Source organism: Tamandua tetradactyla, chromosome 8 (assembly GCF_023851605.1).
Source record: "Tamandua tetradactyla isolate mTamTet1 chromosome 8, mTamTet1.pri, whole genome shotgun sequence".
NCBI lineage: Eukaryota > Metazoa > Chordata > Mammalia > Pilosa > Myrmecophagidae > Tamandua > Tamandua tetradactyla.
Window position 1 is genome coordinate 126,337,558 of NC_135334.1, and position 24,701 is coordinate 126,362,258.

At 37.1% G+C, this 24,701-nt stretch overlaps 1 protein-coding gene and 2 long non-coding RNA genes across 4 annotated transcripts in view; all 3 read right to left on the reverse strand.

Annotated features, from left to right (window-relative positions):
- The window catches only part of LOC143643815 (uncharacterized), a 466,595-nt gene that overhangs the window by 421,867 nt on the left and 20,027 nt on the right, over positions 1 to 24,701 (reverse strand). The gene's annotated exons all lie outside the window — the stretch shown is intronic.
- LOC143643813 (olfactory receptor 10AG1-like) lies at positions 13,701 to 14,687 on the reverse strand. The gene has a single exon (XM_077112319.1). The coding sequence runs from the start codon at positions 14,637 to 14,639 to the stop codon at positions 13,701 to 13,703; it is 939 nt and encodes a 312-aa protein (XP_076968434.1). The 5' UTR covers positions 14,640 to 14,687.
- On the reverse strand, positions 20,476 to 24,120 carry LOC143644969 (uncharacterized). Its single transcript, XR_013157003.1, has 3 exons — positions 24,075 to 24,120; positions 20,897 to 21,145; positions 20,476 to 20,624 (listed from the first exon to the last, which is right to left on the reverse strand). It is a non-coding gene; the product is annotated as an uncharacterized LOC143644969 (long non-coding RNA).

Here is a 24,701-nt window from a genome sequence, read left to right on the forward strand (position 1 = left end):
CCCTGCCGTAGCCCCGGGAGCTGTTCTGCACTGTTTCAGTTCACCTAGTAGTTGCTTTGGAGGAGGTGGAACTAAGACGCACGTACCTTACTAAGCCGCCATCTTGGACTCTGATTATTTCCCTCTTATTTGATCTTTACATTACTTCTAAATTTTGATACTATAAGTAATACATCAATGCATTAGTAGGCAGTTTTGTTAATTTCCTATTCACACGTTGATCAATTCTTGCAATAAATTCAAAGCAATGAAATTAATTTGTCAAAAATGTCTTTTGAGGCTAAGATGAAAAGGCTCATTGTTACAGGAATATATTTAAGAATATCCAATTCCCTAAACCCTGACCAACACTGGGGTATAATTAAAATCACTGTGCTAATGTTGTAGAAAAAATGCTAGTAAAAAAAATCTATTTTCTGTATCTATTGATATCAATACAAAATGAAAATTTCTGGTTAAGCAATTTTAAATAAGTATTTAACCCATCACTTTAATGAAAAACTCTGAGAAGGCTATTATATATTATAAAGATTATTTTCTAGAAAGACAGGCTTGGACAGTTAATTGAAGGATTTTTGGGGAAAAATAGATTGAAATAATGGAGCAATAAATCTAAGTAACTAAATAATTTATATGCTTTCTATTGAGATGATGTCAATCACCAAATTGTAAAAGATGGATTTAAGGGTATTATAGGCTTCTGAGTTGTTACTGTATTTAATGATTTTGTGTGATCTGTGAACTACAGTGCAAGCCTTGGTCATTTCTGCTCCTCTGAACTCCTCCTAAACTCCACAAAAGCAACCTCCTATTTCACAACGACCAAACTCTCCTAATGATTCTCATGGCTGTTCCCAGGAGAAAGCATAAACTGAGTTTTTGGTCTTATAATGGAGAATGACTTTTAGATTAGTTTTTTTTTCTTTTTTTCCAGGCCTAAATGAAGTCAGACATGGAGCAGGGAAACGGCAGCACTGGGCCCAAGTTCATCCTCCTGGGACTATGCGACCTCCTGAGCCGAGCCTCCTCCTCTCCCTCGTGTTTCTTCCACCTGTGAAGGCACAATGATGGGACAGGTGAATCCCGGCTTCTTCCATGGACAGCGTGTTCTCTGGTCCACGTATGCTTAGTTCTGGAGATTAACACTTCTGTGATGTACCCCTATTAACCACTTCAGGATGTCCACCTTATTAACCATTTCTTCTGTGATGTACCCCCATTAGCCACTTCTTGTGTGAGGTACTCCTCTATTAACCACTTGTGTGATGTACCCCTATTAACCACCCCTCTAATTTCTTGCCTGCTCCGATGTGTCTGTGAATGGACATGGTGGAGCCCGTCGTGACCACTTTCAACGAGCTCATCACCACCAGGACCCTCTTCCTTCCTGCCTGTTTGTTCTCAGCACCATCCTGAGGACGTGCTCTCAGAGGGAAGGCACATAGTTTTTTCCCTGCTCCTCCCATGCAGCAGCTGTCGGTGTCTTCCCTGGAAGGATCCTTTTCATTTGCTGCAGGCCCAGTTCTGACTGCAGCCTGGACCTGCCCAGCAACCGTGGTGTCCTGTGTGGTGAGTCCCAGGCTGAGCCCCTGACCTACAGCCTGAGGAACAAGGCTGTGCAGGCAGCTCTCAGAGCTGTGGTACCTCTCCCGGCCTCAGGGCCCCTCAGTGGGAGGAAGATGTTTACAAACTTGAAAAGGTTAATCTGCACTGTGAATGCGGGCACACTGCAGAGGTTCTTCCACATTTTTTACACGGAGTTCATCGTATTTGATAGTCGCCTTCCAAGAAATCAATTAGCTCATCCGTCTCAATACTTGCTTGCCGCAGAAAAATTTGCTTTTGAAAATAAAAGGAATACCCCGCAAAAAGCGAGGTTCAAATTAAAAACTGACAATGTTTCAGTTAAAAGCCTGTTTAAGAACTGATGAAACTGCCTGCAAGGTGAAAATTATACATGTTCTGAAGTTTTGTTCCAATCTTTCCAGTTATTTAATTCTTTTGGAACCACTTTAATGCCTTTTATATTATAATCAGAACTGTCTTTACATTTGTAGGAATTAGGGTTATTTCAGGATATTATGAAACTAGGACAAATCACAGTTTAAACTCCTCAGGTCAATATAAACATACTTAATTTTATTGCATTTTGCTTTATTGTGTTTTTGCAAATACTGCAGATTTTCTAGAAGTTGAAAGTTTGTAACAAACATCTGTGCTATTATTCCAAAAAGCATGTTTCACTTTGTTTCTCTGTGTCCCGTTTCAATTAAGTTATGTACATTGCTTCTTAGGTATAATACTTTTGGGCACTTAGTAGACTATTGTGTAGTATTATCAAAAGTTGTACATGTACTAGGAGTCCTAACCTCTGACTGCCGTCTCCACCTTCCACAGCACAGCCCTCCTCCTCTACTGCATTCTCTAAAACCTCCAGTTCCAATGTCCTGGGTCCCACGTTCGGTCCTCTTCTCTACAATCTGAGAGGCAGGATGTCTGTGATGCAGTCAGTGCAACAATACAAATACACAGAAGTTATTTTTCATATTGATGCATGCATCTGCACACGTGTTCATTGTTATTGCATAACACCTTTGAATTTGTATAAAATCTGAATCAGGAACTCATTCTTAAAGATCACTTAGATTTTCAATAAGAGAAAATATTTTACACTGGAAAGAACATAAGTTTCAGGTCAAAAGGATTATACTTCTGCGTAAACTAGCCAGACAAACTGTTTGCTTTTGGCCTCAGTCGTTATATACAAAACTGAGATATGACATATTTCATACAGCTGCTGCCGCACAGAGGAAACATAGGTGCTGTGTGTTACTGCGTATGTGATCATAAGTGGTGGTTCTCCATCCTTCCTTTCCTTGTACCTAGAAGTTGTAGGTGTTAATAAACAACCACTACGATTGTAATAACAATAAGATGCGTGACAGTTAAGTGATCTCTTAATTTCCGGTCCTTTAAAATCCTGCTGTAGCAGAGCAGCAAACATTAGCAGAAGAATTATGTTTATCTTGATTGGAATAAATAATGAGTAATCACCCTTGAAAGAATGATTGCATTTTTGTGAAAGAAGAAGCAAAATTATCTTAATTAATATTCTGAAGAAATGGAGATCCATATGGTTTAAATACTCTGACCAATGTTTTAAAATTAGTAGGTGACATAATAAAGACAGTAATTTGGGGCTTCAACCACACACACAAAAATACTTTTCAATATTCTTCCATTCTCTAACTTTATTTTCAAATTACCTGTGATAGTTCCCATAGCTGCTATGGAAAGCATGACTGATATTATTATTTTTCATCATAAGTTTAAATTGAAAAAGAAAAGCCTATAGCATATAGCATAGCTATCTGAGATCCATCATGATTCATTTATGAAATTTATGGATGATCATATTATATCACAATTATTTTGTACCTGAACTCATATTTAAGTTCCACTTACTACCTAGAACTAGAACTATGTCTCTTAATAATCACACTAGCATATTTCTTTGCAAAAGTGATAAAAAATGTATAAATTTCCTTTGGTTTTCTATGGTAATAAATCTCTATGTGATATAGAAATTTTTAGCGAAACAAAAAAATGTCATTGACAATGCATCTCTTATTGATGGGGCTGCTTTATTTTTTCTTTATTTCAAGTAGTCATGTTATCCATGAACAAACCTCTTTTTGCTAGAATAATACCAATTTCAGCATCCTTAAAGTTGAACACATCGAAACAAAGATTTGGATAGATCTATGTTGCCATTTTTTAAAAGCAGCAACACTCAATTTTTAGAATATAATCCACATAATATGTCAAAATATTCAGTCATTCACCATCATTGAATATTTCAATAATTAATTAAATATGATTATGCTCCTTATCTTATTTTGTTGAAGTGAAATCTGGCAATCTTCTATTCTCCAAAGGAATTTTTATGCAGCCATTTAGAGGCATACACTATCTTGGTTTCTGAGAAATTCATATAAACAGGGCTTTAGGGGGATTTATTAAGTGATCATTTAAAGGCTTGTTAGAATTTCACTAACTTGAATCTTCTTTAAAAAATATGATTAGACTTATGCCTACAATTTAGGCATCAGAAATCTAGAAAGAAATTTGCTCCCACTCCTATAGCACACAAAGGTAGATATTATGAAAACTCATGAAATTCCAGGGACACATCAGATAGCTGAGGTCACTGTGCCATCAGCAATTCAAGCATTGAATTACTAGTAACAGCATCTACTTCCAGGACAGGGAGAAGAATCTGGAGAGATATCTTCTCTGAGATGCAAGTGCAAACAGAAGCTCTAAAGCTTAAGTTGGATTAGACATTTCTAATTTTTGGCATTCTGGAGAGTATCTTGAAATAAGAATTCCAAATTTAGTGACATTCTTTGACCTAAAAGAATATGTATGGAACCAAAAAATGGCAAAAAGCCTATTATTGCCCTTAAGGCACCTTGATTGAACAAACCAAAATTAAAGAAGGGCCCATGCACAATTTTCCAAGTTATTGCCTTGTTCTTTTCCACATATGTTGGTTAAAACCTTTTCCATTTTAGTAAGCTGCTAAAGGGAAGGCAGGTAAAAGAACCAGCGTATCTCAATGTTGGATACATTCTCTTTGCAGATCAACTTTAGGAGCACAATATGTGATAGATGAAAATATGAAAATGGCTGTACTTGAAAGGACCTTTTTTTCAGACACACGCAGAAGAGACTTTGCACACCCAGGAAAACACAGACATAAACTGGGCACTGTGACATAGACTGGCAGCAAAAAGGAGAGCATGTCTGGAGCACACATCTAAGGTGCTGTCACTTAATGGTTCCCAACCCTGGACGTTCATTAGGGAAAACGCAGCCCAAGCACTGGGCCTGGGTCATGCGGGTGGGAAAACCAGGAAGCAGCCGATGCCTTGCCTTTGACTCTGTCCAGGTTACATGGACAGGTGGGCAAACAAGGAGCTGATATCTTGTTCAGGCGTGATACTAATTAAATACTTAATCATGTATAATATTTAGTGTGTTGGTTTGGAACTACTGTGCACTCCAGAAAAGCCATGCTCTTTTCATCTTAATCCAATCTTGTGGGGGCAGAACTATTGTTTGGATGGGATCTTTTGATTAGGTTGTTTCTTAGGAGATGTGGCGCTCAGCTGTGGAAGGGATTTTTGGTTAGATAGACATGTGGCCCTGCCAGTTCATGGTGGGTCTTAGTCTACCAGGGGTTCACCGAGAGAGGGAGAGCGTGGAGCCCCTAAAGAGAGCAGACAGAGGATGTGCAGAAGGATGGTGCCCCAGGGGATGACAGAAGGACCCACTGGGGCTGAGAGAGCTGTTTTAAACCCAACCCAGGAGAGAAGGGCCAGCAGAAAGCACATGGGACAGAGGAGCCTGGATGCTGCATTTCCCCAGAGGAGGCATCCTCTTGTTGATGCCTTGGTTTGAATGTTTTCATGGCTTTAAAACTGTAAATTTGTAACTTAATAAATCCCCTTTTAAAAGCCAATCCATTCATGGTATATTGCATTGTAGCAGCTTTAGCAAATCAAATCATTTATGATCTGTTGGTGAGTTTTTAAGATCAAATGAGTGAGTGCATGGGTGGTTCAGTAGTAGAATGCTCACCTTCCATGTGGGAGACCCGGATTCGATTCCTGGACCATGCACCTAAAAAAAAAAAAAAGATTAAATGAGTGACTTTGGCTATCACATCAAAAAGTGCTTAATTGTGTCAGCTATTAAAATAATTCTCTGCCAAGAGATTCATTAGGTTTCTGGTATTTGAAGAATTCTGCTGTGGCTTTAGACCTTATGGCATACAGGAAGACAGGAGATTTTCTTGTGAGAAGGGAAAAATTCATAAGTAATAGTCACTTAAATTCAGGATGATAATATGAACTGTGGCTCATGTGTTTAATACTGGGATGTAAAATTCCATAATGCACCAAAAAAATTGGAAAGCAGTATGTATGGTTTTAAGTAATTGTTTCCCACTTTAAGATTAGAAAATAATTTCAAAATGATATGCCATAGAGATTAAAACATGATTGCAAACCACACATCTGATAAAGCATCAGTATTCAGAGAATATATAAGTTTCTCAAAACTCAATAATATGAAAACAAAAGCCACTCCTACCCAAAAGGGCCCAAGATTTGAAAATAAACTTAAATAATAAAGATATACTGATATCCAAAGCATGAAATGAGTCACAACATCAGTAGTTACTTGTAAATGTAAATTAAGACCACAAAAAGAGAGCCTGGCATAGAAGGTGCTTAGAAGTTACAACCCCCTATGCTAAAAAGAAAAAAAAGCTGAATGAAGTGAAAAAGTAGAAACAGCTCTTTTTAGATTCATCAGTGAATTTAGGTCACAGGACAGGCTACTGTCCTGAAAACAGAAAAGATCTGGAGATAGAGCATCAGAGAGCACCTGCAGAAGACGCCTAGGAAGCAAACTCCCTGCTGGAACAAGACCTGGTAGCAATGCTCGAATGGCAAAAGTAAATGGCTGGAGGAACCGTTTGGAGCAGCTTGAGAGTTAAACGCTCTGTAGGGCACAGTTTGTTGTCTGTGTTTGTGTTTTGTGGGGTTGGTGAACACTGTCCTGAGTTTTGCCTGGAAGAACCCATTCAGGTTCTCACTGTGAAGACCTGAATAATTCCCCTCCTGCTTCTAACAATGGGAGAAGAAAAGTAACGTTCGTACCCAGAAGGCACTATCCTCCTTATCAAAGTCTTCCCTCACTGTAAGTTAATTTATTAGAGGATAATCAGATTGGGTTTCCCAAGGCCTGAGGAAGGGAACCAACCTGAGGAAGGGAAATACAGATCTCTACCCCGAAGACAAATGAGAATGGAAATACCCAGGTCCAACCTTTGGATTTTCCTGTCTCACCTACAAAAAATGAAATAAAGCAAAAAAAGGCTGAGAAGCACCTGAGATGATCAGTCCCAGAGGCACAGGCCCACTAAAAGCTTGAGACCAAATCACAGGGTTATAAATTATTTCCCTTCCACCACACCTTACTACAACAAAAATAATCACAGAAGATTGCAATGGAAGGAAAGGTAAGGCCCAGCCCTGAACTTAGAAGGAGCCTACAAGAAAACCCAAAGTCACAAGGGGAGACAAAAAACACAAGAGGAAACATCAGCCTCTAACTACAGCTCTAGCAAAGAGTAAACACAGTCTAACTGTTAGAGAGATGAACATAAAGCCTCAGCTTAGGGTCTCTGCACCTCAGTCCTTTCAACATGTTACATCATGTCTAACATTAAACAAAAAATTACAATGCATCCTGAAAGGCAAAAACATAAAAGAGGCACAGCAAGCATAAGAATTAAGTTCAGATACAGCAGAGACTTTGGAATTATCACACCAAGAATTTAAAATAATTGTGATTAATATGGTCATAGTTTTAATGAAAGAAGAAGAAAGCATGCATGAAGAGATGGGTAATATAATCAGGGAGAAAAACTCAAAGAAACAATCTAAAGGAAGAATTAGAAATCAAAAATACTGAAATAGAAAAGGATAAATATATTGATCCATGCAATGGAATTTAGAGTGCAGGAATAAGTCCTCACATGTCTGGCCAATGGATTTTTGACAAGGCTGCTGAGTCCACTCAACTGGAAAAGAATAGTCTCTGTAAAATATGGTACTGGGATAACTGGATATCCACATGCAAAAGGATAAGAGAACATCCTAATTTCACACTATACACAAAATTAACGTAAAATGGATCAAAACCCTAAATACACAGACCTGGACTATAAAACTCATAGAAGAAAATGTAAGGTAGTACCTTCAGGATCTCATGTTGTGCAGTGTGGTGTCTTGGACTTTACACCCAGAGCACAGACAATGAAAGGAAAAATAGATAAATGGGACATCTTCAAATTTACAAATGTTGGTGCATCGAGGACTTTGCCACAAAAATGAAAAAACAATCAAAACAATGGGAAAAATATTTGGAATTCATATATCCAGTAAGAGTATAATATACAGACTATATAAGAAATCCTATAAGTAAACGGTAAAAAGAAAAATAGCCTAGTTTTTAAAATGGGCAAAAGATTTGAAGAGACATTTCTCCAAAGAGGATATACAAATGACTAAAAAGCACATGCAAAGATACTCAATATCACTAGCTTTTAGGGAATTGTAAATCAAAACCATGAGACATAATTTCACACCCACTGGAATGGCTACTGTGAAAAAAACAGAAAACTACAAATGTTGGAAAGGATGTGGAGAAATAAGAACACTTGTCACTGCAGATGACAATATAGATGGTGCAACCAAGGTGGAAGACCATTTGGCAGTTCCTCAGGAAGCTAAGTATAGAATTACCAAATGACCTGGCAATCTTGCTGATAGGAAGGTACCCAGAAGAACCAAGAGTCGGGACTCTAACAGATATTTCACACTAATATTCTTAGTGGCATTATTCACAATTGCAAAAAAAATGGCAGTAACCCAAGTATTCATCACTGAAAAAATGGGTAAACATCGTGTGGTATTGCACTCGATGGAATGATATTCAACCATGAAAAGAAATGTAGTCCTGATGCATGTGACAACATGGATGGACCCTGAGGACATTATGCTGAGTGAAACAAGCCAGACATAAAGGGGCACATGTTGTGTGATCTCACTGATGTGAAGTGATGATAATAAGCAAACTGCTGCTAATTGTCCCCAGCCTTCCCTAAGGAATTTATGACCTTCTAAGGGTGATTGTGCATTGAGGAAAATGAAATGACCTGGCATTTCAGGAATTATAGGATGCTGTCTCTAAATTGATACTAATCCCAAGAGACCAGAAACATCCCTGTGGCCCACCAGTCAGAGTAAGGACCCATGGAGGATTTGTGATCCAAGGAGCTTCAGCTGACATCCATCACACTGTGGATTGGTGGGTCATATTCATTCAGTGGTTCCTTCTCCATTTTCAGAATGCATCACTGCAATACACAAGATCAGTAACCGACAAAATCACAACATTTGTTCCTGTACTTGTGGAGTGAGGGCAATTGTGGAAGGAAAGGCCTCCTGGGAGCGACTAGAAATTCTAGTTGCTCAAAGGCTCATGACCAAAGAGGCCATGGTGGTAGGGGCAGAGGTTAAGGGTGGGCTCAGTAAAAAGGACTTCCATTCATCAAGGCATGCCTGGCTATGTCCACTGCTAAGTCCCCAATCTACCAGCAATAGAGACCTATGCTCAATCCCTGATAAGGAACCATTCCCAGAGGTTATTGGCCTGCTACCTGGTGAAAGATTAATTAGATTGTACCACTTCCATCATGGAGGAGGAATGTGGATTTTTTTCTTACAGGAATAGGCAGATATTCATGACACATATTTGCCTTCCCTACACACATTGCTTCTGTCCAAATTATGATTCATGGACTTACAGAATTCCTTCCCCAACATCAGTTAATCCACATAGCATTGCATCTCATCACAGGACCCACTTCCCAGCAAATGAAGCGCTGGAATAGGCACATGCTCGTGAAGCTCACTGGTCTTCCCACACTTCCCACCACCCTGCAGGAGCTCCAATGACAGAGTGGTGGGATGTCCTTCCGAAGACTCAGTTACAGCTCCGACTGGGTGGCAATGCCTTGCACAGCAATCTTTTTCAGGAGGATGAGGATGCTGCACACCTGTGGCTCTTGTACATCCATAGCTAGGATTCATGGGTCCAGGAATCAAGATGGGAGTGGTACCACCTGCTGGGGTTTAACAACCTTGTCTTTCAAGTGGAAATAAGACTGCAAATATACAATGGAGACGAAGAATACAGGAGATCCCTTCCATGTCTTGTGATTAAAGTTAATGGAAAACTGCAACAACCCAATCCAGGCAGGGCCACCAATGACCCAGAATGATCAGGAATGAAGGTTTGGGTCCCCATTTCAGGCAATGAACCCTGGCCAGCTGAGGTGCTACCTGAGGATAAAGGGAACATGGAATGGGTAGTGGAAGAAGGTAGTTATAAATATGAACTATAAGTATTAGTTGCAGAAACGTGGTGTATTTGTTATGAGATTTACTTCTTGCTTTTTATGAATATGTTCATTTAGATACATTGAGCAACTATCTTTGTTTTCTTCCCTATCTTAACTCCTTATCATATAACATAAATTTTATCAACTATTTCATGGTATTTAAGTTACAGGACACCAAGTTGAAGAGTGTATATTACTCAAGGACTTGCACCTACTTCTGGGGAAAGGGCTAGTGCATTTATGGGTGTACACAGGACAGTTGAATTATGTTAGATAAAAGTATAGCTGTTGTTTTTTAATTTAGAGACTATGTGGTTTGAGGAGATGTGTGTGGCTGTCAAATTTTCAAGAGGTGGACTGTGATGGTTGTTTATCTGTCAACTTGACTAGGATCATGTGCCCATTTTTTAGTAAAAGATGCACCATCCTGATTGTTACTGTCAAGAGTTACATGGGCTTGAATAGTCACTCGATTGCATCTGTGGTTGATTACATTTATAGTCATCACAGGACATTGCCTTAGGCAAGGCTAGAAGTCTAATTCTATCAAGTGAAGGTCTTAAATGGAGAACTGATTATTTTAGCCATCAGTTGGCTGAAAAAAGAATTTCTTTCCCTACTTCAGCCAGTCGGCTTCTCCCGTAGTATTCATCAAAACCTTCATCAGAATTTCTTACTTGCAGCCTGCTATATGGAATTAGGTTGTGCTAGTCCCCATGGTTGTGTGAGCCAATTCTTATAAGCAATCAATCGATGAATTTATACCTATATCTCTATCTTTTTATCTATCAATTTATCTTTCTATCTAACTGCATAGGTGTGTGTGTGTGCATGCCTAGTGACAGTTCTATTTCTCTGGAGAAAACTATCATAATCCTTTTTATTCATGTTGGATTGGTAATTAATTCCCCCTTTCCATTTTTTATTTCAGTTATTTGTGTCTTCTCTTTGTCATTGTCAGTATAGTTAAATATTTTTCTGTTTTATTTATTTTTTAAAAGCACCAACTTTTGCTCTTGTTGATTCTATTTTTTATGCTGTCATTTATATCTGCTGTAACATTTCTTATTTCCATCTTTTTGCTCCCATATGGTTTATTTTGCTTTTCTTTTTCTAGATCCCCCAGTTGTGAAGTTATGAGTCCAACTCAAGGTTTTTTTTTCTTTTTTAATGCAAGTATTTAGAGTTTTAAGTCCCTCTCAGTACTGTCTTTGCTGGACCCCATAAGTTTTGATATATTGTACTTTCATATTAATTTACATCATGTGATTTTCTAATTTACTTTGGGATTTTTCCTTTGACCCACTGAGTTTTCAAGTGTGTGTTGTTTAATTTCCACATTTTGGTGAATTTTCCATTAGTCACTCTTTTATTGATTTCTTGCTTCATTCCATCGTGGAAGGGGAAGATTCATTGTATGGTTTCATCTACTTAACATTATTGACACTTGTCATGTTACCTATCATATCATTTGTCCTGGGGAATGTACACTGGAGAAGAATTTGTCCATTCATTTTGACAAAGTTGGAAAATCAATTCATTACTGGAAGGGTAGCCTTTTCAATAAATAGTGCTGGAGCAGCTGGCCTTCTATAGGAAAAAATCAATATCAATATAAATCTCACATCTTTGAAAAAAAATATTCAAAATACACCACAGTCTTAAATGTAAAATGCAAATGTGTATACTTTTAGAAAAGTATGAGAAAACATCTCCAGGATCTAGGATTAGGGGAGTAATACTTATACTTGACACTAAAATTGCAATTATTAAAAGAAAAATTTAATATATTGGACCTCATAAAAATAAAATATTTTGCTTCCTGAAAGAGGATGAAAAACTACAAATTGGGTGAATATATTTACAAACTACATATACAATGAATGAGTAGTATATAGACTATATTTAAAAATGTAAAAAAAAAACAGTGACTATATAAATCCTTTGGAAAATGTGAAAATATTTGAAGATACTCTTAGAAATACAGGTGAATCTACAATTAACTCAGTTAAAAAAATTACACAAGAATGGGCACTTTCTCATTCCTGCTGCTTGGAGACATGAACAACTGACCTGAACCATAAATTGACTCAAGCATGGAGTAAATATTCAGAGGCAGCAGAGCAGAAACTTTAGAGTGTGGTTCCCTGTTGATACCATGAAGCCACCACAAAAATCTTATCCTTGCAATTCTTTTAAAGAAGTGAGAGACATAAGCATCTATCCTTAAAGCCAAAAAATATATATTTGAAAATAATTTCAAGGCAATGATCTTGGTTTCCAATTTGAGAAATTAGATTAATAGCAGCACTGTAAATCTCAAACAATCAGTTGAAAGGAAATAACTAAATATTAAAGCAGAAAACAATGATATTGAAATTAGAAACATAGGAGAAAACCAATGCCTCGTCTCTTCTGTTTTTTGGCATGGACAGGCACCAGGAATCGAACCTGAGTCTCCAGCATAGCAGGTGAGAACTCTGCCACTGTGCCACCATCGCCCACTCAATGCTTCTTCTCTTTTGCTTTTTGTTGGGTTGTCACATCTCTCTGACATGTACCTCTTCCTTCACTCTTTCTCCTGTAAGGGTGCATGTGATTAGATTGGGTCCCATGCAGATAATCCAGATACTCTCTCCATTTCCAGAGCCATTTGTTTCTGTTGCAGTACAATTTTCTGGTGAAATAAGCTTTTGCAATATCTAACTGCTGCTACAAACTTAAGGATAATTATTCCAAGCTTTCAAAGACATTTTCTGTAGAGAGATCTTATGTCAAAGTTATCAATATTATGAAGAAGACTATGTGTAATTGGTCCTTTAGAAAGTGAGAGGACAGGAAACCTTTCATCCACAGCAGAGCTCATCCAAAATGGATTGAGAATAGATCTGTTGGGAATGAAATAATGAAAGAGATGAAATTATCCAAAAACATTATTTTAGGACCATAATTGCTAAGAATAATATAGAAATTTGTACAAAATATATTGGTTGAGACACATAGGAATTTTACATTAAAGCATGTAATCTGCCAGGAACTTCAATGTGAGAGAGCTGAACACATGTTAGTTTCTTATGGGAATATGGCTTGAGTATGTTTACACAGGGGCAAAGTACATTAAATAATAAAATTAAATATTTATCAGTGCTTAAAAATCTTTGAATTTTGGCAAGATTGTGAAGTAGGGCATATTAATATTCATCTAAATGTATAAAATTTATACTCAGTCCTTTTATCCTTCACTGAACATTCCTCACCCACTGGCCATTCCTTGATGGGTAGTCAGGGATAGGCAATGGGAAATGCAAGTGTGAGGTCTTGATCAGTTGTTTGGTCAAGTTATCTTACGGACTCCCCAAGATATTGAAGTCAAACATCTTAACAGCTTGGATTCTGTTCATAGATTTAATGGTAAAATGTGATGCAAATTGCTGTTTTATATATGTGATGAGAATATTTTTTAGACATGTAGTTGTGAAGGTAGATTGATTTTCCTAGTATATATTCAGGCATGGAGCATGTCATGCTACATCTCTGAAAATACATTACAAGGAGAAGTGATTATCATGTCAAAAGGGTAATGTAGAGATTTAAACATTTCTTCACAAACTCTATTACAATCAGTTAAAGCTAAAACAATTAAGTTCATTAACCATTTTTAAGGAACAATTTTTTTGAGTGCAGCTATAACATCCTTGTTCCTGAGGCTGTATATCATGGGATTAAACATCGGAGTCAGGATGGTGTAGAAAAGTGAGAGCAGCTTGTCAGTTCCTGCAGAGCGATTGGATTTGGGCCTTAGATAGGTGATGGTAGCAGATCCAAAGAATAAAACCACAACCAGCAGGTGGGAAGAACATGTGGAAAAGGCTTTGGCCCGGCTTTGGGCTGTGGGCAACCTCAGAATGGTGGAGATGATTTTGCTGTAGGAAGCAAGAATCAATATAAAAGGGACTGCAACAAACAGCACAGCTACTAAATAGACAGATACCTCTTGTGCAGAAGTGTCCCCACAGGCCAGCCTGAGAATGGGGGGGATGTCACAGAGGAAGTGGTTGACTCGGTTAGAACCACAGAAAGGCAGAGAGAACACCTGACACGTTTGCCCGATCTGGACAGGGATCCCACAGACCCAAGAGCCGATGGCCAGCTGCACACACACCTTTTGGCTCATGACTAGAGGATAGCGCAGAGGGTCACAGATGGCCACATAGCGGTCATAGGCCATCACGGCCAGGAGGAAGCACTCAGTGGCCTCCAGAATAAGGAAGAAGCACATTTGGGTGGCACAGCCCAAGAAAGAAATGCTTCTGTCCTGAGTCCAGAGGCTCACCAGAGTCCTGGGGACAGTGACTGACATGTAGCAGATTTCCAAGGAGGAAAAATTTGCCAGGAAAAAATACATGGGTTTGTGCAGCGCAGGGTCAAGCCTGGTTATTATGACTATGAGTCCATTTCCAAGTAAAATAAGGATGTAAATCACGGAGAACACACCAAGGAGAAGCCCTTGGAGATCTGGAAGGTCAGAAAATCCCAGGAGTACAAATTGCATCACTGTGGAAACATTTCCTTCTGCTTTTTTCTTCTCAGTTTTCATCTCTAGAAATGACTTAATCAGGAGTACAAGTTAATTTACTTTTCTTGGCTGTGGTTTACTCATATATAAACTGAGGATGCCATTCCTCCAAATTTCCAAATCTGTACAAAAAAAATAGTATAGATGCCAGTGGTTCTATATGTCAATAAGAAAAATGAACCATTTTTTAATCTGTTAAGAGTTACTGTGTTTACTTGTTTTGGTGATGACATATGATTTTAAATTTTGGTATCTATCCGAACACTTGGAATCTTACAACCTGAGTTTATGTTCCATTGTAGCAATTATTTCATTATGTTAGTTGGTATGCTTCTCTCCTCTCAATTATGGTTTCTGTTATCACTTAAAATTAATTTTATTGCACTAGTAAATACTTTTTAAGCCATCTAAAATAGATTTGTGGATGAAACATTCAAATATTTTTAATAAAAACATGCCAGCTTTCCTATAGTATCTTTAAAGTCTTTAGCATTATTCTTATCTAGACTAACTTAGTATAAAAAATCATGAAAAACTCACCACCATATATTATAGTATGTCATTTAATCTTTTAAACTGTGCTTGCATTTGAATGAATACTGTGAGAAGTCAGGAGTCATACATTTTACTCAGATTTTGTAGCGGGAGAAACAGAACCCTAAGATGGCCATAACTCCTGTCCAGAAGAATTCAAAAGGTCATATTAGGTTCACTTAGCAGCTATGCTCAAGCAAGCCATTTTACCAGAATGCACAAGTCTCCATTCTGATTTCTACACGTATTCTATAAAAGGGGCAGTCATTTGCCACTTAACTATCAGGGTTCCCTAAATCACCCACATCCTCATTAGTCACTGTTTCTCTGCTGACCTCATCTGTGGACTTCAGTAAATTCCTTGCACAGATGTGATGTGTGCACAGCATGATTGTTTCGGGGTGTGATCACCATTCTTTACTATGCACTTTGCTTATTTCTCCAGATAGGGCATAAGCTTCTTACAGTATTTTAAATAACTTTCTATGTAATGCATGTTATATTTGTTCTATAATATTTGATGTATGACTTCTTGAAAAAATTACAGTGGAATCAGATTAGTGGTTTGTCTCGAATAATGCCCAATGTGTAAGTAGCAATTCTGATCCAAAACTCAGCCTCCATCACGTAATAGAATGAAGCATCCATTAATTGTGTGCATGAATGTTGTGTTTGTAAAGGAATTATACTCTCCATTCACCTTTGCAGAAGAAGCACATTGCCTCATTGTTTTCAGGATGTAAGAGATTACATCTGCATTATGTGTCGTCTCATGTGAAAGGCACGAGTCACTGCACAGAAGACACATACCATGACATTTGTGAAGGATGTTAAATGTGGACACCGGACAAGAGCTCAGTATCAAAATCTGTAGACACAGATGGGACAAAAGCGATTTCTGTGCAAAACTTGGGTTGCCTGAGGATTTTCTGTGACTGCGAGAAATAAAGCCAAATAATAATATTTCAGACTAAATACTAAAGCACTAAAGGTATATAAACTTTCTGCAATCATGATCTTATACAATTCTTCCTCTGAAAATCTGATTATAGGGAATGTTAAAGAGGCTGAAACTTCAAAGATAGTCAGGAAATAATAGTAACACATGACACTCCTAAGATACAAGTTCAAGTCTCTAAAACTACAAAACCTACACTTTTCTTTCAGTACAACATCCTCCAAAATGGTAAACATGCTTTATTCACTTATATAATTCAATGTAGAGCCCAATACATGAAAGATTATCAAAATTGTTAGTTGAATGATTCCCTATGACTTTCTAGATTAGCTTGTCTCATGAACCCCAGCTTTGATAATATAGCACTGCCCTCAGAGCTGCTATCCTCTTTTTGTCAGCTCTTCTGTCATTCTTTGACCCCCTCCCTGCATTATTCCCCTCTATCCATGCAGGGCAATGCATTTGAAAATTTAACTGAAACTAGCTGTCAAGAACAATTAGCCAGTAAAACAACGGCAACAGAACTTTTAGCCAATTATTCAAGATAAACAAGTCTATTATCTCAAGTTTTTATCTATAAAAAGGAACAGCAATTTGGTGACTATGAAATGAGATATGAAACCATTTGTAAACTAAGTAATGTAATTATTCTAATCCTAATTGTGTTCACCTTCCAAATACAATCATGCTGAAAAAGAAAAATGTTCTCAGAATTTGGAGCTGGTTTTACTGTATTTTAGGAGGTTTTAGAAATTACTATTTATACAACTCAAGAAGAAAATCACTAGAAATGCCAGTCACATGATGATGCCTTTATTTAGTAAAACACTTCATGGCACCCCAGTGAAAATGTTATTTTCTGATCTAAGGATTATGTCATCCGCTACTGAGTCTATCATGGCAATGCATCTATTGCTTACATTCAAAGCAAGTTTATAAAATCAAATTGAAGACATGAAATAAAAATCAAACAGGCAACTGGCAAATGCAATTCTGAAGGCTTTTTTTTTCTTGAGGAGAATTCTTTAATGATAAAAAGCAGGTTATATTTCTCCAATATTTTCAGATTCATTTATCATGGGACTGACTCGTAATATACAAGGACATTCTTTGATATCACTAATACATATGCTCCAAATTCAATAATGCAATCGTAATGAGTCTCAGGCTTATTACTTAGTTATAATTTAATTTTAATTAAATGCACTACTCAAATTGAATGCATATAAAACACCTAAATCTATGCATAGCATGTAAACACTTTATAATTGTCAGCCCTTATGATTATGATGATGGTAATAAGCTCTGATATATTGGCCCATTATATTATAAAGTGCATCTCATTTTGTTCTCATTTGATCTCACAGTCATGAAATCTAGAAAATTACAGAGGTTGTAAGAAAATAGTGTGTGAAATTAAAAATAATCAGTAATTTATTTTTTCATTTTCTGAAACTGAATGTTCTTTGCTGAGGCTTTAAAAAATACAGATAGAGGCAAAAATAAATTTGTTATTGGATAGAAATACTTCTGACTTACCTGTTTGTATTGAGGGAAATTTCATGCTTACCTTTACTGATTGAGGTAAAAGGTAGAGATAAAATGAGAAAAAAACTTGTTTTTATTAATGTTTGAAAATTTCTTTATTGAGATGTGTCATCATCTTCTAAAATATATACTGTCATAAAGATAAATAGTGCTCCTTAATCAGAAAGCTACTCTGCCCTGGGGATCATGTTCCTTTCCCATGTTAATTTATAATTGAATTAAACCATTCTGCCTGCCTCTCAAAGAGTTTGTTGCAACCAAAAACATATCTGGCCATACCACTCCTAGCGCATTTTCTAAGTTTTTCTTTCAGGAACTCTTGATGGTAGCTTCAAATGTGTTTTGTCTGACTCTTGGCAATAGGGATTCAGTCCCACATTGAAGAATAGGGAGATTTGCATACTATGGCCATTTGTGATATCCAGCTCTGACCTCCCCAATAACCTCCCAACACCATTTGAAAACTTTTAACCATAGAAACTCTTGTTCTGTCTTATTTCATTTAACAGGTTTTATATTTCCATTTATTTCATATGAACTTAAGAAGTTACATAAACTTTCTACACCCATAGATGTATTACATTTATTAATTATGATTATTTTTACAAAGCACTTAGTTTGTTATCTAGACCATATCAAGTAAATGCTAAACAAGGTTCAGCTATTGTGGGAATAATTTATTTTCTGTGATGATTGAGAAATATAAGCATCGAGAACATCAGAAATTTATATTTTACATAGGGTTTAAATTAAGATGTTCTATGAAAGATGCAAAAGTAAAGTCTCTTAAGTCAGGTAGAAGTTTCTTTTCTATGAAAAATTTCAGTGGAAAAAGGTCTAACATTGTTGAATAGCATCATCATCAATATGAATCTTGCAACTATACATCAAAACTGGCCAGCTACACATTTATCATTTCCCAGGCAACAGAAAATGGGGTGGGGGAGGCCAGATGCAATAAATGAAGAAAAGCACTCACATTCCTTTTTCGTTGTACAAACTGGCAATATCAGGCAGAATTTCCATTCATGCTCCATCATCTAAATTTAGTCACATAAACACGCAAAACTGGAAGATAGTCTAGAAAATAACTCTGGCCATGTGACCAGCTAAGGCTTTCTATATTGTTAAATAAGAGAATAATGAATATCAGTGAAAACTAATGGTTTTAACTAATGGCCATCTAACTACAAATTTGCATCATTCTTTTCCTGTGCACAATGTATGTGAATTTTCAAAACCTAAACTTTCATGTAGTCACTGCATCCAGTTTAGAGTCAAGTACCTACATCAAATAAATCATGCTTCCTCTTGTTCTAGAGATCATAAAACAATAGAATTTTTTCCATAGCATGCTATGCTACTTTCAACATACACATGGACATGCAATCACAAAACACCACAGAGAAGATTTGGCATCTATAGGAATTAGAAATAAACCCACATGTGTATAAAGATGAATGCACAGACAGATAGATAAATCAATATGTTAGAAACATTGAGCTGCACAATTATCATGCAAACTATCACCAAGCAGTGATTCTATTATTAGTCACCAATTTTGAAATCTATTTTTTGTGATTTTTAAAAACTCAAGCCATTAACACACTTATGTGGCATGATCTCATTTTGTTTTTAATATTCATTTTAATAACAGCTGCTGATTTTGAGCATTTTATCATATGATTATTTTCTCGCCCTTGGTAGAGCACCTCTAGTAAAATGTCCCTTCGATTCTTTTGTCTATTTATTAATTAGGTTGTTTCTTCTTCTAGTGCTGAGTTTTGAAAGCTCTTTATACATTCTTTATATATTCACTCTATTGAATATGTGAAATAGCCGTATTTACCCCAGCCTGTATCTTGCATTTGCATTATATTAGCAATGCCATTGTCAGACAAAAATATTTTAATTTTGATAAATCTAATTTACCAATATTTTCTTTTGTGGATTTTGATTTTAGTATGTTATCTAAGAATTCATTGTCTGAGTTCACAAAGTTTGCTCCTATGCTTTCTTCTAAATGTATAAATGTTCATGTTATATGTTTGGGTCTATGACCCATTTGAGTTACTTTTTGTATGAAGCCTGATTTATAGATTTAGGTTAAATTTTTGCATATGGACATCCTATTGTTCAGCACTATATGTTAAAAATACAATCCTTTTAGTCTTAGTATCATGGCTTCTGTGATTACTACAGAGAGGACTGGCTTCAACAATGGGAATTAGGACTGGTTTTGAAGCTGGGAGAAGTGCAAAATCGAGGCATCAGCACGGCAGTGCTTTCTCCCCAGGATCTGCATAATTCTGGGTCTGGATTCTGGCATCCTCCGGATTCTGTGGCTTGTGTCTCTGTCTTACATCACATGGAGAGGGCCTCTCTTTCCTCTTTGGGGTTCCATCATCTTCTGGCCTCTGGCTCATACCCAGGGTTTTCCCTTTTAAGGCTTACAGTAGCAGGAAAATCCTGCTAATTCAGTAGGCCATGCTATAAATAAAAATAACATCTTCAAAAGTCACCATTTACAAATGGGTTCACTTCTATAGAAATAGGATTAATATTAAGAACATGCTTTTTCTGGACTACATACTTCTACTTATCACACTTTCCTCACTGAAAAGGTTTTCCAATCTGGTCAAAAAACATTTTCTCAGACTTCTGGAATGGCTGGATGAGAGGTTCAGCAAATGAGAAATCTGGACGAAATTGTTGACTACAATGATCAAAAAGTGGGAAATTGACCAAAGACATAGAAGAAATGGTGAAATGTTTTCCAGTGAAAATACAGCTTACCTCAACAAGAACAGTGGGGGTCAGCTGCATTTTAGCCTGAGTATACTCCCTCCCCAACGCAGCTCCAGGGAGAAGACCTGTCACAGTGCTGCCAGGAGGACTGGCCCCTCTGTTATCACTATTGGGGTTTTTTAACCATTATTTTTAGCAGAGCGTGGGAAATTCCATGTCTAAGACAGAGTAAAAAAAGTAATAGCAATCTCAGTGGCAATTAACAATTGACGGCAATTAACAATGCAGTAAGAGCTGCATTACAGCTACCCTAAAGAGTCTACAAGGTTTGGGAGAGCCCAGATGGGAATTCAGTGGCATATTCTGGGGAATGAGGATGTTAAACAGTGCCTTGACAAGATCCCTCTTAGACCTGGAGTCTAAGACACTGTGCACACACACAGGCTGCTTGTATGCTCGGGATGAACCAGGGAGAGTGACAGCAAGCTACCTGCTCTTGGTCGGATGTGATCTTGTGAATGCAGAACTTGAAATTGAGAGAAGTGTACACTGAATGTCTTCCCCACATCACACGCAGATCCATTGTGAAGAGTCAATGTCTTCCCAGCTTCAAGGTGTTTAAGCACATCTGGCAGTCACTGGCCCATCAGTGAGCTGTGCTGATCCAAGGGTAATTGTGGTAGGTAGGGTCAGGTGTCAACTTGACAAGGTGATGATGCCCCGTAGGTCTCTCTGTGGACTTAAATCATCAGTATGTGAAATTCATCTGTGCCTGACTGCATTTGTGGTTGGTTAAGGGGAGGACCTTCCACAATGAATCTTTCAATTTAATTAACTGGAGGCTTAAAAGAGAAGGGTCAGAAGGGAGATCAACAGCTCATACCTCATCTCAGCTCTCACAGCTCAGACCCAGGTGTTTGGAGATGCAGAAAGGAATCACCCCAGGGAAAGCCATTGGAACCCAGAAGCCGGGAGGGAAGACCAGTAGACATTCACTGTATGTCTTCCCACGTGACAGAGAGAGCCAGAGGAAAGCCAGCTGCCTGGCTCTCTGAAGAGCTATAAATTTGCAACTAAATAACTCCCCTTATTAAAAACCAATCCATCTCTAGTGTCTTGCATTCTGACAGCTTCAGCAAACTAAAATAGTAATCATTAGTAAGTAAGACTCAAAACTATATAGAAAAAACATAAAAACTGGGCAGAGACATAAGTATCTCCACATAGTAAAGAATCAAACTACACAGAATTTGTCAGTGCAAGTCACTAAACAAGCACGCAAATAGCAATAACAACCAACTATAGAGGAAAATAAAATTTTAAGGTGCCACAATATAGTATCTAAAATATTCATTTTTTGCTAAAATTTTTTAGGCAAGCAACAAACCAAGAAAATGTGACATATATACAGAAAAAATAAACAATGACAACAATAAAACCAAACATCACATTTAAACTGTGTCTGAGGGAAGGCAGTTCTTGGTCTTAGCAGAGAAAGATTTAACAGTTATTATTTTAAATACCTGCAACAACCTAAACAAGGCCTAGAGAATTTTAGGAAGGAACGCTTATAGTAAGCCATCAAATAGAGATCAATAATTATATAGAAATGATTTTAAAAGAGGCAAATTCCAGATATAAAAATATAATGAGAAAAAATACAATAGTAAACTAAAGTTTCACTATAAATTCTCAACAGCACATTAGAGCTGGCAGCAGAGAGAATTAGCAAACTTGCAGACAGATCCATAGTGCTGAAATGATCTTAAGAAAACAAAAACCAAGAACTAAAAATAAAATTAAGCAGTCTCAGGAACCTGTGGAAGACCATATAGCTTGCCAAAATATACGCATTGAGCATCCCAGATAAAAGAAAAAGAGAAAGGGACAGAAAATATATCTGAAGGAAAAAATCACCAAAAATTTCCCATATTTTTGAAAAAAAAACAAAAAACATGTAGCTAAACGTAACAAATGATTACACATAGACACATCATGTTTAAATGTTAGATTCCAAACACAGATACAGAAATGTTTAAAGCAAGGTGTCCTGGTTTGAAAGGATGTATGTCCTCTAGATAAGCCATGTTTGAATCAAAATCCCATTTTGTAAGGGCAGAATAATCCCTTTTCAATACTGAATGTCTGAATCTGTAATTAGATAATTTCCCTGGAGATGTGATTTAATAAAGAGTGGCTGTTAAACTGGATTAGGTGACAACATTTCTCCACCCACTTGGGTGGGTCTTAATAAGTTTCTGGAGTCCTGTGAAAGAGGAAACATTTTGGAGAATGAGAGCTTCAGAGAGAGCAGAGCAGAACGACATAGCCACGAGAAGCAGAGTCCACCAGCCAGTGACCTTTGGAGATGAAGAAGGAAAATGTCTCCCGGGAGCTTCAGGAAACAGGAAGCCAGGAGAAGAAGCTAGCAGATGACACTGTGTTCACCATGTGCCCTTCCAGATGAGTGAGGAACCCTGACTGTGTTTGCCATGTGCCCTTCCACTTGAGAAAGAGAGACCCTGAACTTCATCAGCCATCTTGAACCAAGATATCCTTCCCTGGGTGCCTTAGATTGGACTTATCTACAGACTTATAATTGGGACATGTTCTTGGCCTTAGAACTATAAACTAGCAACTTATTAAACTTCCTTTTTTAAAAGCCATTCTATTTCTGGTATATTGCATTCCAGCAGCTAGCAAACTAGAACACAAGAAATAAAAAATGAGTAGCTTCTCATCAGAAACAACAGAGGCCAGAATGCAGTAGGCTTAATATATTCAAATTACTGACAAAGAACATAAAAAGGTCGTGAAACAAGGGTTCTAAACCAAATAAAACTATATTTCAAAAATAAAGGCAAAATAAAGACATTCTTAGATCAAAAGTGTTGAGACTGTTTATGGCTAGAAGCCCCACAACAGGAGAAATAATAGAAAAAATCTTTAAGTTAAAAGGGGGTGATATCAGAATATAACTTAGATTTACAAGAAAATGGAGCCCTGGTAAATGTAATTACATAGGTAATCATAAAATACAGTGAAAATATGTATTTTTCCCTTCAAATGACTTTAAGTTAAATATTCCAAATAATTTTAATACAATGATTAAAAACCTCTATTTTGTGCACATTATGATCAACCTTATATAAATAAAAGATGATTATAAAGGGATGATCTGAACAACTTTATAACAACTGATTTGAGAGCTTAGACCAAGAATTTTCTATACACACCAAAATTACTTAAGAATATGCATAAAATTGAGTATCTTCATAAACCTATAACAAGTAAGATAACTGAATTATTAATTAAAAATATAACCACACATAAAAAGGCCAAAGTCTAGATGACTTCAATGGTGTATCATGCCAAATATTTACAAAGAAATAACCATAACCCTCACAAGCTCTTTCAAAAAAATAGGAGAGTTGGTAAAAACCACTCAAGTCATTGAGACCAATATAATTCTGGAACCAAAACTTGATAAGAGATAACAAAAATAGAAAACTACAGATCAAGATCCCTAAGTAACATAAACAAGAACTCAACAAAAATATTATGATCTGATCCCAGCAAATACCAAAATGATTTATGCACAATGACTAATTGTAATTTATCCCAGTTCTACAAGTTTCATTCGACATATGAAAATCAATGCAACATACCATTTTAATGGAGTTATGGGCAGAAACACTCCACAATCATCTCAGCAGATACAGAATAGGCACTTGAATAAATCAAATACAAACTTATGATAAAAATCTGAACAAAAATAGATAGGCAGGCAGCCTTCTCAACATGATAAAATGCATCTAGGAATAACTTATGGTTAAATGATATGTCAAACATCTCTGGAAATTATCCTAAAACCATCCAGAAAATGGAGAAATGTTTTTGTAAAAGTCTTTAAAAGCTTGGTAAGAACAGTGAGAGTCAGTGGTATCTGAGCCACAAGCCACTCCTTCTGCTCTCCAGCCCTGATTTAGGAACATAACTCTGGGAAATAGAACTGTCCTGCCACATTCAAGAAGATAATGGCTTCGACGCCCCTAACTCCCCATTCTGGGAGTAGGGTTGGAACCTTGGAGGGGCAGGTCATCACATTCCTCATCTTTGCAGGTGTCAGTTGATGTTTCTTTACTTTAGGAAGTAATGGATGAGAAAACCAGAGCCTCTCCCTTCACCCAGGACCCACTCATAGAGTGGACGCTCTACTCCAGGAGTGACTGACTGAGAACACTGGGTCCTACTGCTATTGCCTCAGAAAATTTTCAAATCAGTTGTGAAAGAGG